The sequence below is a fragment of the Solea senegalensis genome, linkage group LG8 (assembly GCF_019176455.1).
Source record: "Solea senegalensis isolate Sse05_10M linkage group LG8, IFAPA_SoseM_1, whole genome shotgun sequence".
NCBI lineage: Eukaryota > Metazoa > Chordata > Actinopteri > Pleuronectiformes > Soleidae > Solea > Solea senegalensis.
In genome coordinates, this window is record NC_058028.1 from 12,594,295 (window position 1) to 12,609,678 (window position 15,384).

Sequence of the window (15,384 nt, forward strand, 5' to 3'; positions counted from 1 at the left end):
ACAAATCTGTGTCTCGGGGTGATTTCTCTTCTCTACATTGTTGTCCTCTTCTCCTCTAGCTAAGGTGTGGCACAACAGCGCAGTCCTCTGCTGTTGAGGGTTTAAGGTGAAGAGAGAAGATAGAAGCGCATGAAAAGCATCCGTCCCTCGCCGTTTGTTCTCCCCATAATATATGTCAGGCTTATTGTCAGAAACCATTAGCCAATTAAATGACAGGCTGACCTAGAGAAACAGTCATTCAACCACTTGACCCCCTGTCGTCAACCAAACCCCACCCCCCCATCGATTTAAGCCCCGTCAGATTTTCAGATAAATCGAGATCACAAGAATAAACAATGCTCTGCTGAAGCCATCTCCTTCATTTGATGCTGCACTTCATTAAGTGCTTAAGTGATGTAAAAGCTCGGCGTGTTTACTCGATGGCATATGTCATCCTGCTCTCAGAATCTCATGTGAATCTACAGACCTCGCCGTGCCTTCTTGCTGTCAGCAGCAGCAGCAGCAGCAGTAAGAGTGCGGAGAAGGAAGGTTGATGGTGAGATTTATCAGCGTGGCCCCAGTGTGTCATCTCCGACCGTAGGTACACTGTCAGCTCGCCAAGGCCCCATGAAACCTGAGTGAATGCCGAATCCTGTCACGCGCGGGATTTGTGTGAGCGCGTGCGAGTAAGGATTTACTGCACAGTTGGAAATGTGGTCCGAGAACTCGGTGTACGTATATTACCAGTATGTTGTGAGCTTCTGTTTTTTACTCTTGATTAGAGAGCGGTAAACAAATGCTCCAGTGTGAGTGTAACAGTAGATGAGGTGTGGCTGGATGAATTATAAATGAGGACTAGCAGTACAGTGGATGGATCCTGCTAGAATGACAGGGCTGATCAATACGGCTGAATAACAGACCCCACTTGGAATGAAATTGCTGACACCACAAGCTTGTCTAGTTTGCAAGGGAAAAAATATATAACACGAAACATGCAACATCTCCAAATGTGCACATTTATTATCAGTAAAAAAAAAATGCATTTATTCTATAAATATTACATCTTTTTATTGGTTATAGTGTAATTGATATATCTGAAATTAGAATGTCCTACATCAAATGTACAAGTGATAAGTAATGTATTTCATATTTTAGCCAAACAGATTGATTTTTCATCTTATACATAAAAGACACATGGGAGAAGCTTCCATATGAATTGACTTGACTTTTTCAGATACAGGAAGTTGGGAAGGTACAACTTCCTGTATAGGTACATCATTGGTAGTATTTTATTTAACTTATAAAGTACGAGTTCTGGATTTTGCTTGGCTAAGTGTATGTATATATAAAACTGCTGTATGACATCAACGTCCAAATAGTATCATACTTGTCAAAAACCTCCTGAGATGACTTGTGAGTTGCCCCATGCTCCTGTAGCAGCCCAATTTGTTTGGAACACAGATCATTGCTATGGAGAGAAACTCTCGCCCATGTTGCTATGGTTGCAGCCCCCTGTTTTTCCCACTCCTCTTCCCAAAATAAGATCACATCTGAGTCGCCAAACATCACCTATGTGTTTGTGAATTTGAGTCGGTGTGACACACAAGCGTTCACATCGACGCTCCTTGTTTGTGGTGATAAATGTGATATAAAGAGTGAGTGCATCGTGGGTGTAGGTGCACACAGTCACACACACACACACACACACACACACAGTGCAGTGCCATTGGCCTTGGATGTGAGACTTACAGGAGGTGCCAGGAACCTTCTCTCCCACAGTCACCCTCTGTTCACTTGGAACAATAAGCTGTTCTCTGTGCGTGTGTGTTTTTCTCTCCCTCTCTCCCTCTCTCTCTCTGTTTGCATACACACACGTATTCTTGTAAAGCAGTCTTAGCGAGGACACTTGCAGACATTCACTTAAACTGATCTACTTTTCACTTTGTACTCTTATTTTAAATTATTTTATTGTGCTTTTAGGGCTTAGTGTTGTTTTGTTGTTTTCCTCCCTGGTGGACAATAAAGACGTATTCTCTACACTCCCTAATCCCTTCACTGCCTAATCCTAACCCTTAACATAAACCTAATTCTTACCCAAAAAATAACCTTCAAAAGGTCATGTAGACAACAGTAAAGCCACTTCCTACAGCAGAGGAATGAACCTGTGTTTTTTTTTGATTGTCTGTGTGAGTTTGAGTGAGTGTGTGTACCTGAGTAACCCAGGTAACCCTTCACTCCCACTCTCATATTATCCCATTTGAATCAGCGCTGACTTCATCCTCACTATGAAGTCAGCCTCGGTGATGAAGCAGAGACCCTGCAGGATTAAATCTGCCCCACCCTGTAGCGGCTCTTGTTCACAACTAACTGTGTTTTTTTGTCCCTGTTGTCTGCTGCTGCAGCATGTACTGTAGTGCAGTGTGGGTGGATTCTGACAATTCATTCCACTCTACCAATAATCCCCAGGGATCTACACTGTGACTGTGTATGTGTGTGTGTTCAAATGCTCTTTGATGTTATCATGCAAATGCATTTTTCCCCCAACTGTCTTCAGCTCTCTGATTCTTTCTTCTTTTTTTCTGAAGTTATTCTCGTCTCTCCGCTCTTGTCTCTCAGTAGAGTAACAGATTAATGTGATTCATGTTCATTAGTATCACTTGGCATTCTCTTGCCTCACATCTTTCTCCTCTCGTCTCTCTTGTACCCCTTTGTCCTTGGCTACTTTTTTTTTAATCTCACATCTTTCACGTCTTCTCATTAGATTGCCGACTGTTGAGCCAGATCCATTTTTACAATCTCTCTGCACGGGGAGGTTTACAGAGAGGATTTTTCACAGACAGAGAAGCAGTCCTTTTAAACTTTTAACCAGCTCTCTGAAGGTTAAATTATTTTTTCAAGGCTTTTATTAGAGCTGTTACAGTTTATGAGGGGAAAAATATGCATGTTATTTCATGGTGAATTGTCTGTTTAGCACTTTTCCAGCTTCTTTTTCGACCACTCAAAGCTGCTTTATGGTACAGTTTTGCCATTCACTCATTCACATCCATGCTGTCATAAATTCATACAGTGGATCTACAGTGTATGCAGCGTTTTTTTTTTTTTTATCACACATCTTTCATCCCCCATTCACACGCTGCAGACATAGCTGTGGGGTTAAGTGTCAGGAGCCTCACCGTCGCTCCATTTTTTTCATAGTTTGAGGTTCTGACAGTATGACAATGTCATGAAGTAGTATGTGTTTTTCCATAAAATCAAATCAATCATGGGATCTATAAATCCAGTTATACTACTAAGTATAAAGTCTAGTGTTGGTATACTGTAGCTATTCTGATTTTTTATGATGAGGCATGCATACACTTCAGGAAAGAGAAGATAAAAAGAGAGAGAGAGAGACATTGTTAACTGTTTACACACTCACACACACAGGGAGAGCGACTGTCTGCTCATCCGTTTACTTAACAAACACACTGTGAGTGTGTGGGCTCTTGCGTTAACTTGTTAACTGTACACACTCTGCTTCTCTCTGTGTAATTTTCTGTGTACCAGAAGACGATACTGTATGTAGAGTAGTGAGTAATGTTAGTTCACAATTCTGACCTGATTTGTCGCAGTCTGTGTTTCCTCTTGGTTTTCTGATTCATTGTCATGCCTCACTTGATGGTGTGTGTTTGTGTGAAGTCATGTTCCTGCTGCTGCCATATGTGGATATCATTTTCTGTCTGGGCGGCCGTGACAAATGCATGAGTCATTGGTTGATAGCATTGTCTCTCATAGATGAGATCAGGACACATCATGGAGAGCTCAGATTGGAAATGTAAGCAACTGATACACGGCGCTGGCCAGCACTGGAGACTGTGTGTGTGTGTGTGTGTGTTAGACTAATAGTCCATTGTGCTCTGTCAGGGTTTATTCAGCTGGCTGGAGCTTTGAGGCTGATGGCTTTGGAGTCCAGACTGGGCCCTATTTTTACCTTAGCAGGAAGGCAGCATTTTGCCTCCTTTGTTATATAAACACATCAGAAAAAATAACGGTCATTTTACATTAAAATCTACACAAAATGTAGATGATCACTATCAGACTCACCCTTGGTTGCCAAATATGAGTCCAGTTTTTCTGTGTTCTATATAGAAACAAGCACAACGAGGAACTAAAAAAGAATGGTGCAGGGGTTAAATTGACAGGTACACACAGTGTACAGGAGAGGCATCACACACATACACACACACACACACTTGGGGTCATCTAAACATACACACACACACATACACGGGCAGACACAACACAAGTACACTAAAAATACATACACACCCAACTCTGCTACCCCAGTGCTGAGGTGTGTGTTTCCAAACTGGTGGTGAGCAGCTGCTGTCCTCACGTCAGGGCGTCAAAACGGAAAAAACACCAGAGTGAGATTCAGCCGCTCCCTCCTCCCCTCTGCTCCCTCTCTCGCTCCCTGGCTGTGAGAGGCCGTCCTGTGCAGCGGGTGGAAGGTGGTGAAGGTCTGAAGCTCGTACCTCTGACCATCGTGCTCCCACACGTCTCCTGTGGGAGAGGCGGTGAGCTCATAGACGGGCCGGAGTCTGAAAGAGCAGGGACATAAAAAGGAGAAACAGTGTCACAACATGTCAGGGGTAGATTTATTTTTGTTGTTGTTGTTGTTGTAGCAGCAGTGAGTTGACTGGGAGTATCATGTTTACTGACCGGGCCCAACCTCAAGAGTCGGTCTGGACTTAGCTACTGTCTGGGCAGTAGAGAGGAGAAGACAGAGAGGGAGGGAGGAATAATATGGATGGATGTGCTGGAGTGGATGATGTCATCAGGCAAGCGTCCAGTCTCTACCTCTGTGATGACTACAAAGAGGTAAAGCACCATGTTGTGTCTATGCTGTATGTGTTGTAACGCACGGTTCAGTCTTTTTAATAATTCATTTGGTGTAAATTACAATCCAGCAGCAACTCAACAGCTCTTTAACTCACGTGCTGTTTGTTAGACAAAGTGTTTTAGTGGTTTTGTGTTGGACTATTTCAAGCCGTGGCTGTAGTCAAGTCAATTCAAGTTCATTTTATTTATATCGCCCAACATCACAAACACAAGTGACACCCTCTGTCCTTAGACCCTCACACTGAGTGAGGAAAAACTCCACAAAAACCCTAGTGCATGGCAAAAACGGGAGAAACCAACTCACACAAAGAATAAGAATATAATTTGAATCTCTTTGAGCTGGCAGGCAGATCTTGTTTCATTTTGGACAGGCACTCTCTAGCAGTCCCTAGTCTTTATTCTTAGTTAAGATAACCTGCTGTTGGCTCCAGCGTCAAATTACACCACGGTAGTTGAAGAACTGTATTCTCATCCAAAGTCAATGTTATCATTGATCTTGTATTGTGAAAGCAAAGACGTGTATTTGTCCATATCCCTGTCCAAAGACTGAGGCTGATGTTATACTTGAACTATTTGTATTAAGGGTATATGGGGCAAAGTTATGACATCATGGTGTGAGAAACGAGGCTTTCTTTTTCCACTAATCTGCTTTTTTCCTGTCAGACAAGGCATATTCCCACAAATTCACAGTCTGGCCTTGTTATGTAGAGAAGCTCAAATGTCACTTGGCGACCTATTGTCCTGTCTCAACCCGCGTCATGCTCCCCATCTCTCCTCCCTCCCTTTGTCTTTCTCCCCATTTTCCCTCCCCCACTTCTTTCACTACCACACACACACACATATTCACATACAGCCCACTTGCTGAGTTGCTGTCTTGGAATCTGATTGACAGGAGCAGCCTTGCACTGACCTGCTGCTGAACTGTATGAGGGGGTCAGAGGTGAGGTCCTTTATCTGGGATGGAATGCTGCACCGCATAGACACGCACAGGTCTCAAATAGCACGACAAGTCAGACTTCATATATGTGCGTTTAAAGAAAGAGTTGGGGAAATACATTCATTTACTTTCTTGCTGAGGGTATAGGATGAGGAGAGTGACACCATTTTTCACAGCTGACCTGGCTTTGTCCAAAGGTTACAATAAAACTTTAACCCTCCCCCTCCGACAGTTGAGGTTGCAGTGTCATCTCAAGTTAAAATGCACTTTTAGTTCTGCACACAACTCAGCACTTTTTTCAACAAGAAAAAGACACAGAGAAAGACCAGAGAGACAATCACGTGATTCTTGGAGTCTTGGAGTCTTGGAGTTTGTTACGGATCAGCTGTAACAAACAGTTTGAAACACAGAGCCTTTCACACGTCACACATCTCTTTTGCTGTGTGAGGTGTGAAAAAACATATAATAATATAAATAATAATAATAATAATAAAAAACTGCTTACAATATTTACAACATGCAGTGACGTGTGTTGCACACAGACATAAACACACACCTCTGTGGCTGCTCACGCTCTCTGCAGCAGCTCACTGTCAGGAATGGAAAACACATCAGAGAGAAGCTGCCCCCTGTTTGGATTCTCAACGCCACACATGACCAAAACTTAGCAACACACACACAGACACACACACACAGCACACAGCACAACCCTACCTCTGTGAAAAGCTCTCAGTGAACTGCAGTTTTTCCCAAACACTTATCCAGGTGCGCTGTAATCTTGTGTTTCATGGCTATAAAGACACATATAGCCTGTGCTCACCAGACCTGGTATTTGTGTGTGCACGTGCATGTGAACAGTGGGTTTTTGTCTCCATCCATGGGAGTGAGCTCTGAGCTGGTAAAAAGCCTCCATTGTACAGAAGTGAGGAGAGCACTTACCGAGGAATGGAGGGAAAGAGAAGAAGAGAGATATTAATACATGGAGGGATACGAATTAAGAGTTGATTCATTTAAAGTACCTCCCGTTTCAGCGTATTTTAACAACGATGACAAAGCAGAACAAAGTTATGCAAGTACACATACAGTAGAGAACATTTACACACAATATTTAACCACTGGACAATCTGTGCAGGGGACATCCAGCAGTTTGGGTAAAGGAGAGGGAAGAGGTTGTTTGTTAGCACAGATCATTTTAATTCATCTCCTTCCTCTTACATAGATTTTTAAGGGAGATTTGAGGGCTTGGAATAAGCACCCCGTCATCCTTTACCAAGAGTATTAATCACCCTCAAGGCCTGCGCATGAATGGTTGTTGTGTAGCGTGGAGAAGAAAATCTCTTTATCAGTGAGGGTTCTTCAACTGAGGAAATTGCTCGGGGAATTTAAAGAAAAACACAAATTAGCTCAATTGTGTTTGGCCCAATCTAAGTGATGGCTCTTGTGCTCAAAGCAAATACGACGACGATCACTCACTCTTTGCTCCTTTAATTGTAATCTTATGAGGCAGGCGTTCAGTATTTTTCCATTTAAGTATTTTTAGGATTTCATTTGCAGCTGTATAATAATTCATGAGTGATTGAGCCATTAGCATAAACTCTGTGTTTCAATACAATGACATGCAATTTTTCTCTTGGTCACTTGAAACTGAAAATCACACGATTTTACTTGTGATCAGGCGTGTACATATTGAGCTTGATAATGCAGCGAATGGAAATTTAAAAAGACAATTAAGATAAAATTATGAGTTTTAGAAAAGAAGGTAGAGGCAGGGCTGTGTGTTAACCACTTATGTGTCACCTCTGCCTCACAGTGGTTTATTCCACACCTTTGTAAATAGTTTGCACACTGCCATGATGACTGTTATCACCACAAACAGACCCGTGTGATGGTGCATCCCAGCTGGTTTGCAGGAGTGTAATTACCTTCAGTGGTGATGTTTTTAGCTACATTTGTCTGTTTGTGTGGAGGGAATGACAATTAGAGCCCAATGGAGAGATAATTCATTGTTTTTTGTATCATTTGTTATTATTAAAGAATAATAACCTGGTTATCGTAACGTTTATCTATTCTTTAACCTGAGTTACTACACTGCTTGTCTTTGGCAGTTTGTTTCAGAGTATGTGTGGTCTGTGAAAACCCTAGCATTTATGTGTTGTGATGCTTTCCGACACAAAGCGTTCCCTGACCCTCTCTGTATGCGTCACACTTCCTTTTGCCGCTGCACCACAGTTCACAAAGCTCAGTGTCGGCGACTTCTGGTTTCTCGTTGTGCGCGGCGACTTGACTGACAGGATGTCAGCCGTGTTTCAGTCAGGCTCGTATGAGTGAACGTAATGTGCATAGATTGGTTTGACCCGCGCTGGACCACAGACGCTGCTGTTGTGCCTTTGAAGCGGCGTATTGAAACTCTCAAGTGTTTTCATGTTGACTCCTCGAGCTACCTTTCAAAAACACACACACACACACACTAAGGAATAGTGCCAGGCCCACTCCTCCTGTGTGTGTGTGTACTTGTCTTTTTTGGCATAAACACTGAACTTGTCAGGACGGGTAGTCCTCATGGAGACCAAAACCTTGTCCTAATGAGGCAGAAACTAATTTCTGAGAACTGGTTAAGTTTAGGAATAAGGTTTGAATTGTGGTTAGGTTAAGGTTTAAGCATTTACTTACTTACTTTACTTACCTATGGTTAAGGTTCGGGATAATGTTTTGTTTAGGCCAGGCATGTCCAAAGTCCGGCCCGCGGGCCAATCATGGCCCTCAGTCAAATTTAGCAGCTTCGGTATTATATTGTAACGATGTATTATTTATGGCCGGGGGTTAAAAGTCAAACAGAAAATCGGCCCTAATTACATGTTATCCCTATTAGCTCATCTGGTAAGGAGTTGCACTTTGAGACCAGAGTCCTGGGTTTGAAGCTCATCCGTAACATCCATTGAGACAAATTATTACGATAATAATAATTGAGACAATTATTTTCACTCCTGCGAGGCTTAGATTTGGTTACATTGCCATTTAAAAATGATAATTGTCACAATGAAAATAAAATTAATATTACAAAACAGTGCATTTGTTGTGTAACTTTTAGTGTAAAAAAAATCTTCACATTATCCAATCTGACCCTCGTTAAAATAAAGGTTTGGACACCCCTGGTTTATGCTGTCCAAACGAATGAAAGTCAATGTGTGTGTGTGTGTACCTGGTATTCCTTATGTTGTGGGGACCTACATTTGTTTACACAGTCACATTATGGCGGCTTGTCTTCCTTATGGGTACAAAACTCAAGTCCCCATAATGTAAATTACTACATTTTAAGGCATGTTTTAAAGTCACAGTCAGGAGAGTATTGACTTCATGTAAGTCGATGCAATGTCCTCTGAAGTCATGGAAACCAGTGTGTGTGTGTGTGCCAGCAGCACCATGTGCGTTTTTGCAGACTCTTGTGTGGAGTGGGATTATGCTAATTTGTCCTTGGTGTAGGCACTCTCTCGCCAACGCCTGCACACAATTGTTGAGCGAGACAGACTGAAAGAAAGCAGCGAAGTGGAGGGGAGTGAAGAGATAGTAGAGAAAATGAGTGGGAGAGAGGTGAAGGTGTTGTGGAGAGGTGACAGGATGAAAGAACCATCCAGGCCTGAATGGAATTGGGAAAAGTAAGGAAAAGAGAGCAGGAAAAATACCTGGTGAGGCTGAACCAGGGTAAAGCATGCACGTGTGAGGAAGAGTGATGGATGACAAGGGTTGAATGTTTATAGAGGAGAAATGAAAAAAGGGGTTCAGAAAGAAATTAATTTTTCACTATTCTGTTGGGGCATTTTGTCACAAATCATAAATATAAGCTCCCAACCTGCAGGGAAGTGTTGCTTTATAGTCGTTTGTCTTAATATTTGACACAAATATTCAGAACTAAATCCTTAATGCATAAATGTTGGTGTTTATGGCATCCGACGTAGTGCTTAATAATGAGGAAAATATCCAATAACCAAACAAGCATGAATGCTTCATGCAAAGCAGAGCTCATCATTCAAGGTAATTAAACCCAAATTTAATGAATATACTGTCGTGCCATGTTGACACCTCGTTCTACTGCCGGGATCCTCCAGATCATAAACTCTACATTCATGAACACCCACAATTAACATAAAACTGACATGGGAGTCTTGCACTTTTGCCATAAAATCCCCAGATGATGTCAGTGTGGCATCATTATGCACTTCTCCGCTTTGAAATTTCACAAATTGATGTTCTTACAGCTCACGCCAGGTAATCCCTTCCAGTCGCCTTGTCTTTCGCAGGTTACACGTAAGAGAAGAATGAAGACGGCATGTGTGTTAAGATAATTTAACGTACAACATCTGAGTTGCTCATTCCTAGTTTGCACCAGTGCTGGGTGTTTTTACCAAAAATAAAAAGATTATTAATTATTGTCATGATTGGAATGCGGCTCCCCTGAATTGGGAACATTGAAACATCGTCCATTTGTGCGTCACAGGTTACAGACTTTGACAGACACGTTTTTTTTTTATAGTACTCTGTAAATGACTGTGTCACCACGCGCTTCCATGTGACATGTTAAGTCGCGTGCCAAATGAAAAACAGGGCTCCCCCAAGAGTCACGGTGTGATCACCAGTCATGAAATTCTTAGTCCCACTGCCTTCTTTTCAACTTAGCACAATAAATAGATGACGAAATTCATCATTCACTTCAACAACAAAAGATAAAAAAGATATAATCATGAAACAAAGGATAATAAAGAAACTACAGGATTTTGTGATTCTTACATATTAATCGTGTAAACAGCTGTCATTGTTCTTCCTCCAGAGTTTTCCAAGTGAACTTCATCTGCAAATGACGACCTACTTGTCCTGTGTGTGATTTATTAGAAAACAGTGACACCTGCTGGTGATAATCGCTATATCAGCACCGAATGTAGTGTAGAGTAGAGTTTTAAGAAATGACTGTTACTGTTACTTATCATATTTTATTCTCCATTTTAGTCATACCTTTTGTGTTCTTTCTTATTACTCTGTACATTTCGATGTTTAAATGTTATTATGTTTTCATGTAAAGCACATTGCGTTGGCCTAACTGCTAATAATGTGAGAGAAGCTTGTGAATGCCAGGAACTATGTATAAGTGCCTGGACCTAAGGTGCCAGCACATCTTTGGGGAGGAACCATCATCCCTACAATCATGTTCAAATTGACACAAAAAAAAAAGTAACCTAGACGCATTACTTTTCTGTTGCAGGCCCAGAAGAATGAGAGGGAGTCTATCAGGCAGAAGTTGGCCCTGGGCAGTTTCTTTGATGATGGGCCAGGCATCTACACCAGCTGCAGCAAAAGCGGAAAACCCAGCCTGTCCTCACGGTAATGACCTCTGACCTCTGTCACGTTACTCCTTTTATACTCAAAACAACATGTGACTTGTACTTGGAAAGCACACCATTTTCTCTGCACTCTTCTTCTTGTTTTGTTGTCCCATCATTGCGTAATAACTCTACTGTAAGGGCTTACTGTAAGGGACACGTGGTTTTCTCCACTCTGCACAGAGGTTTTAATAAAGAAATTAAAAGTCCAGGTTTCCTGTCATGGCTACCGCTCAGGAAAGGAAGACACAGTGACAGGAAGCAGCAGAGAGGATTCGTGCAGTGTGAGCAAGTGCGACGTAATCAGCCCTTGTGACTTCCCACATTTGCACGCACTGCCACAGCCTCCTACACAACACCGTACAGGAACTATGTGTTCTTCAAACACTCGCTCTTTGTATTCCTGCTATTTGAATACAAAGATTTCTTAGTTTTTGCTGCAGGGACTGATGACTGATTGTGAGGCCTCGTGTCTCACTGACAGTGGTTGCTGGGAAATAGTCACACATGACAGTAATGTGTGAAAATGGTAAAAAAACAAAAAAAAAACAACACATGAGTGCCAGTCAGTGCAGGGTTATGAACATCAATGTGTTGTGTTTGTATTAAATCTATATAGCGTGACTCGACGCTGCATCAATTTAAAGTAACTGGATACTTTTTCCTTTTAATACCAGCAACACTGAGCGATTTGATGCTCCCCCCCCCCAAAAAAAAAATCCACTACTCAGGTTCTATTTTAATTGGCAGTGATTGGATCTATACTGTGTGACCGATGAGCTCTGTTTGCGATTACTACACTGAATGAGAAGATTATCGATCCACACTGGACTGGATCTATAACTAGTGATACTTTCCTCCTCCAACTACAAGCCAAAAAAAAACACTGAGATTGGAACAGGATGAAATCATGGATTGATCCATATTAGAGATAAGAAATGTTTTAATTTTTTGGCCTATTTTAACTCTCTACATCAGAATATGCATATTCATGATACTCCAAATCTATTATTGTTGAACTAAACTTCCTTCTTTAAGCAGCTTTTTGTGTCTCGTGGCCCTGGCTCGAATCAGTCACCGCAGAAACACTAAACTGATTTGAATCTTGTGCTGATTCTAACTTTGTCCCCCTCTTTTGCTAACCCACCTCTTGTGTCACTGTTTCAGGCTGCAGAGTGGGATGAACCTACAGATTTGTTTTGTCAACGACAGCGGCAGCGATAAGGACAGCGATGCAGATGACAGCAAGACAGAGACCAGTCTGGACACACCTCTGTCTCCCATGGTATGTACTGATATATGTGCTTGTGTTATTAAGCAAAGTGTACGCTATCATTGATAGCACTGACCTTGTTATACTATAATGATCTGAGTGTGTAGAAGGGAAGCAGTGAAGTGTGTGAGGTAGTCCAACTAAATCAGAGAGATTAAGGTGTTTTAAATGCCTTTTTTCACGATTTTTGGCCTTGTTTACTAACTGATTGGGAGCAAAATGAGAGGTGAAGTAGAGTGACACAATAAAATGAACATAGAATTATCATCCCACCTGAATGTCCACTGTGTAAAATCTACAAAACATGACCAATAATATGTATCATTCCTGCTGTACTCTTTCCCTTTCTTTTGCTATTTCCACCGTTCTCGCTGCAGTCCAAGCAGAGCTCGTCCTACTCGGACAGGGACACCACAGAGGATGACTCGGAGTCTCTGGAGGACATGGACTTCCTGAGTCGACAGAAGAAGCTGCAGGCGGAGGCGAAGCTGGCCCTGGCGATGGCCAAGCCCATGGCCAAGATGCAGGTGGAAGTGGAAAAGCAGAATCGTAAAAAGTCACCTGTGGCCGACCTGGTGAGTATCAGAAATCAGTCACATCCAAAAACAATTTAGAAGAAATGATGTGAAACTGTTTCGTCTTTGTCGTGTTCTATGATTTTATTTCAACTGCTGAGATAAGCAGACACATATAACACAAAACTGACACCAAGACATGCACTCCTATTTAAAATGTACACGAGTTAAAGGTTTTTTGATTTTTGAATTATTATTAGATTCAGCCATTTATCAGGAAAATTCTGGAATCGATGTGTAACGCACCTAATGTTTCTCACATTAATTAAAGGGCAACAAAAGTCGGTCACACCAACAAAAAAACTGCAAAACAAAGTGACTGTGGATCAATTACCTACCAATGAAGTGAGGTAAATAAATATAGGAAGCTGCAGCTCCGCTTTTGATGTGAAATAATCAAATACATTAACTTTTTTTATATTAGTTTGATTTAAAATTGACTGATAAGAGTTACTTTAGATTGTTAACATGAACTTTAAACACAAGATGAATATGTGATTAGTCATGATTAACAATTGAACCTTTGCTGATTAATAGATAAAATAAAGTCACCGCTTAATCATTAACAGGCATCACGTGTCATGAATAACAATTTAATTCATGTCTAACATGACACAAAAAACCAACGTCCACCTTCTGTGGTCCATGGTGAGCAGACGAGGTTTTAGGGATGTGTGAGTGGTGGAGGGTTTCACTGGTCGTGTGTACATTTTGATGATGTCACAGGAAGTGTGGCCTCTCATCACGCATCATCTACTCAGTCCCTTCCTCTGCGTCCTTTTAGAGGAAACAAAGTGATGACGACCCCTGCTCATCACTATTTCATCCACTTTTATCCACCTCGCTGCCTCTTCAGGAGCACACACACACATACACACACCAACACATCGACACTGGGTTACACATGCACGATATTTCCACGTGGACTTGCAGAGAGCCGTGCTTTACTTATTCAGTGCTGCTCAGACAGTCCATCTATAATTCATATGCCAGAAAGCATTTTTTCCAGTGTTTAGGGACCGCGGCAATGCTCAGCAGTCAGAAGACATCACTGTCACTTCCAGGTCAAACACACATTGATTATTAAACGGTATTAAGGCTACAAATGTCTACAATATCCATAGCACTGGTAATACATTGAACTCCAGATGTGACAAATGTGCTGTTGCCGTGGGGTTACATAGAAGGGAATGTGTGATTCTGATTTGGAAAATAGAAACAGTTGTTGTACAACTTAAAAGTCACATATGAGAGTAGATTAAAATTCAATTCACTTGACTTTATTCATCCTGTAGGGAAACGTTATTGTGTAACAGCATCAGTGGGTTTCACACACACCACAACATATGACACACAATCTCCAGAGAGCAATTATTTTTTTAATCCTTCTTTTTTATTGAACCAGGTAAAGCCCCATTGAGATTAAGATCTCTTTTACAAATGTGACCTGGCCAATTGGTCAGCAAGTAAATAACCAATTAAAACAGCTAGCTTGTTAAATCACCCAGAACTATATTTAGGAAAAAGTAGCAGGTGATTAGTTGAAATAATTAGTTAGTTATTAAATTAAATTAGTTAAAATATTCATTGAAGATAAACAGATAAACCATTTTCGGTACAGTGTGTAAAATTTAGCGACAAGTGTGTTGAAGAACCTATGTAATTATCATCAAAACTCAAAAAAGATGTTAAAAGATGTTGTCCTTTGAGGACAACAACATGGTGGTCCAAAATGGCGGCCTCACCTGATATATATATAAAAGGTTTATTCTGGGGTAATTAAAAACCACAATTCATACAATCAATCAGATGATTGTACACTTATGAAAAGAGATAGGTATAACTATTTTAAATATTAGCCATAGGGCATGACAGAAAATGTAGATATTGAGTAATGATAGTAAAGGTGATAAATGATAAATAAAGACACTTAAACTGTAGGGGAAAACATATTTTAATATTGTGGGTTTGACACTGAACCAATGTTTTCAAGGCCAAACAAAGAGTTTCTGTGTGGTTTTATTTTCTAAGTGTGCACAGACACAATCAGTGAGAGAAAAGATAAGTAAAGAAAAGTAGAGATGTCAATTATACGCATGGTCAAATCTTTCAGGGAGAAGTGTAGTCTCTGATAACGAGTCATAGCTGGAGGTTGTTTTGCCATTTGCTGGTCAACGTTTGTGTTCAGTTGTGAGATAAATCTGCCACAGAAACTCACTCTGTGGTCAGAAGACGAACCTGTTGATTCAGAGCCGACACAAACTCTACATTTCCCGTCGTCATCTCACACTGTAATCTGACAATGACATATCTCTCACCGCTAAAAAGTCTACACCTTAAAAGTCACAGTCCACACACGACTGAAACTGA

At 41.2% G+C, this 15,384-nt stretch overlaps 1 protein-coding gene across 2 annotated transcripts in view; it reads left to right on the forward strand.

Annotated features, from left to right (window-relative positions):
• LOC122773449 (schwannomin-interacting protein 1-like) overlaps positions 1-13,375 on the forward strand; it is a 30,753-nt gene extending 17,378 nt beyond the window's left edge. For both annotated transcript variants that reach the window (XM_044032159.1, XM_044032158.1), the window contains exons 3-5: positions 11,049-11,167; positions 12,334-12,451; positions 12,817-13,375. In XM_044032159.1, coding sequence (XP_043888094.1) covers positions 11,049-11,167; positions 12,334-12,451; positions 12,817-13,053 — 474 coding nt within the window. In that variant the 3' untranslated portion in view covers positions 13,054-13,375. The remainder of the gene's footprint in view (positions 1-11,048; positions 11,168-12,333; positions 12,452-12,816) is intronic.
• The last annotated feature ends 2,009 nt before the right edge of the window (positions 13,376-15,384 follow it).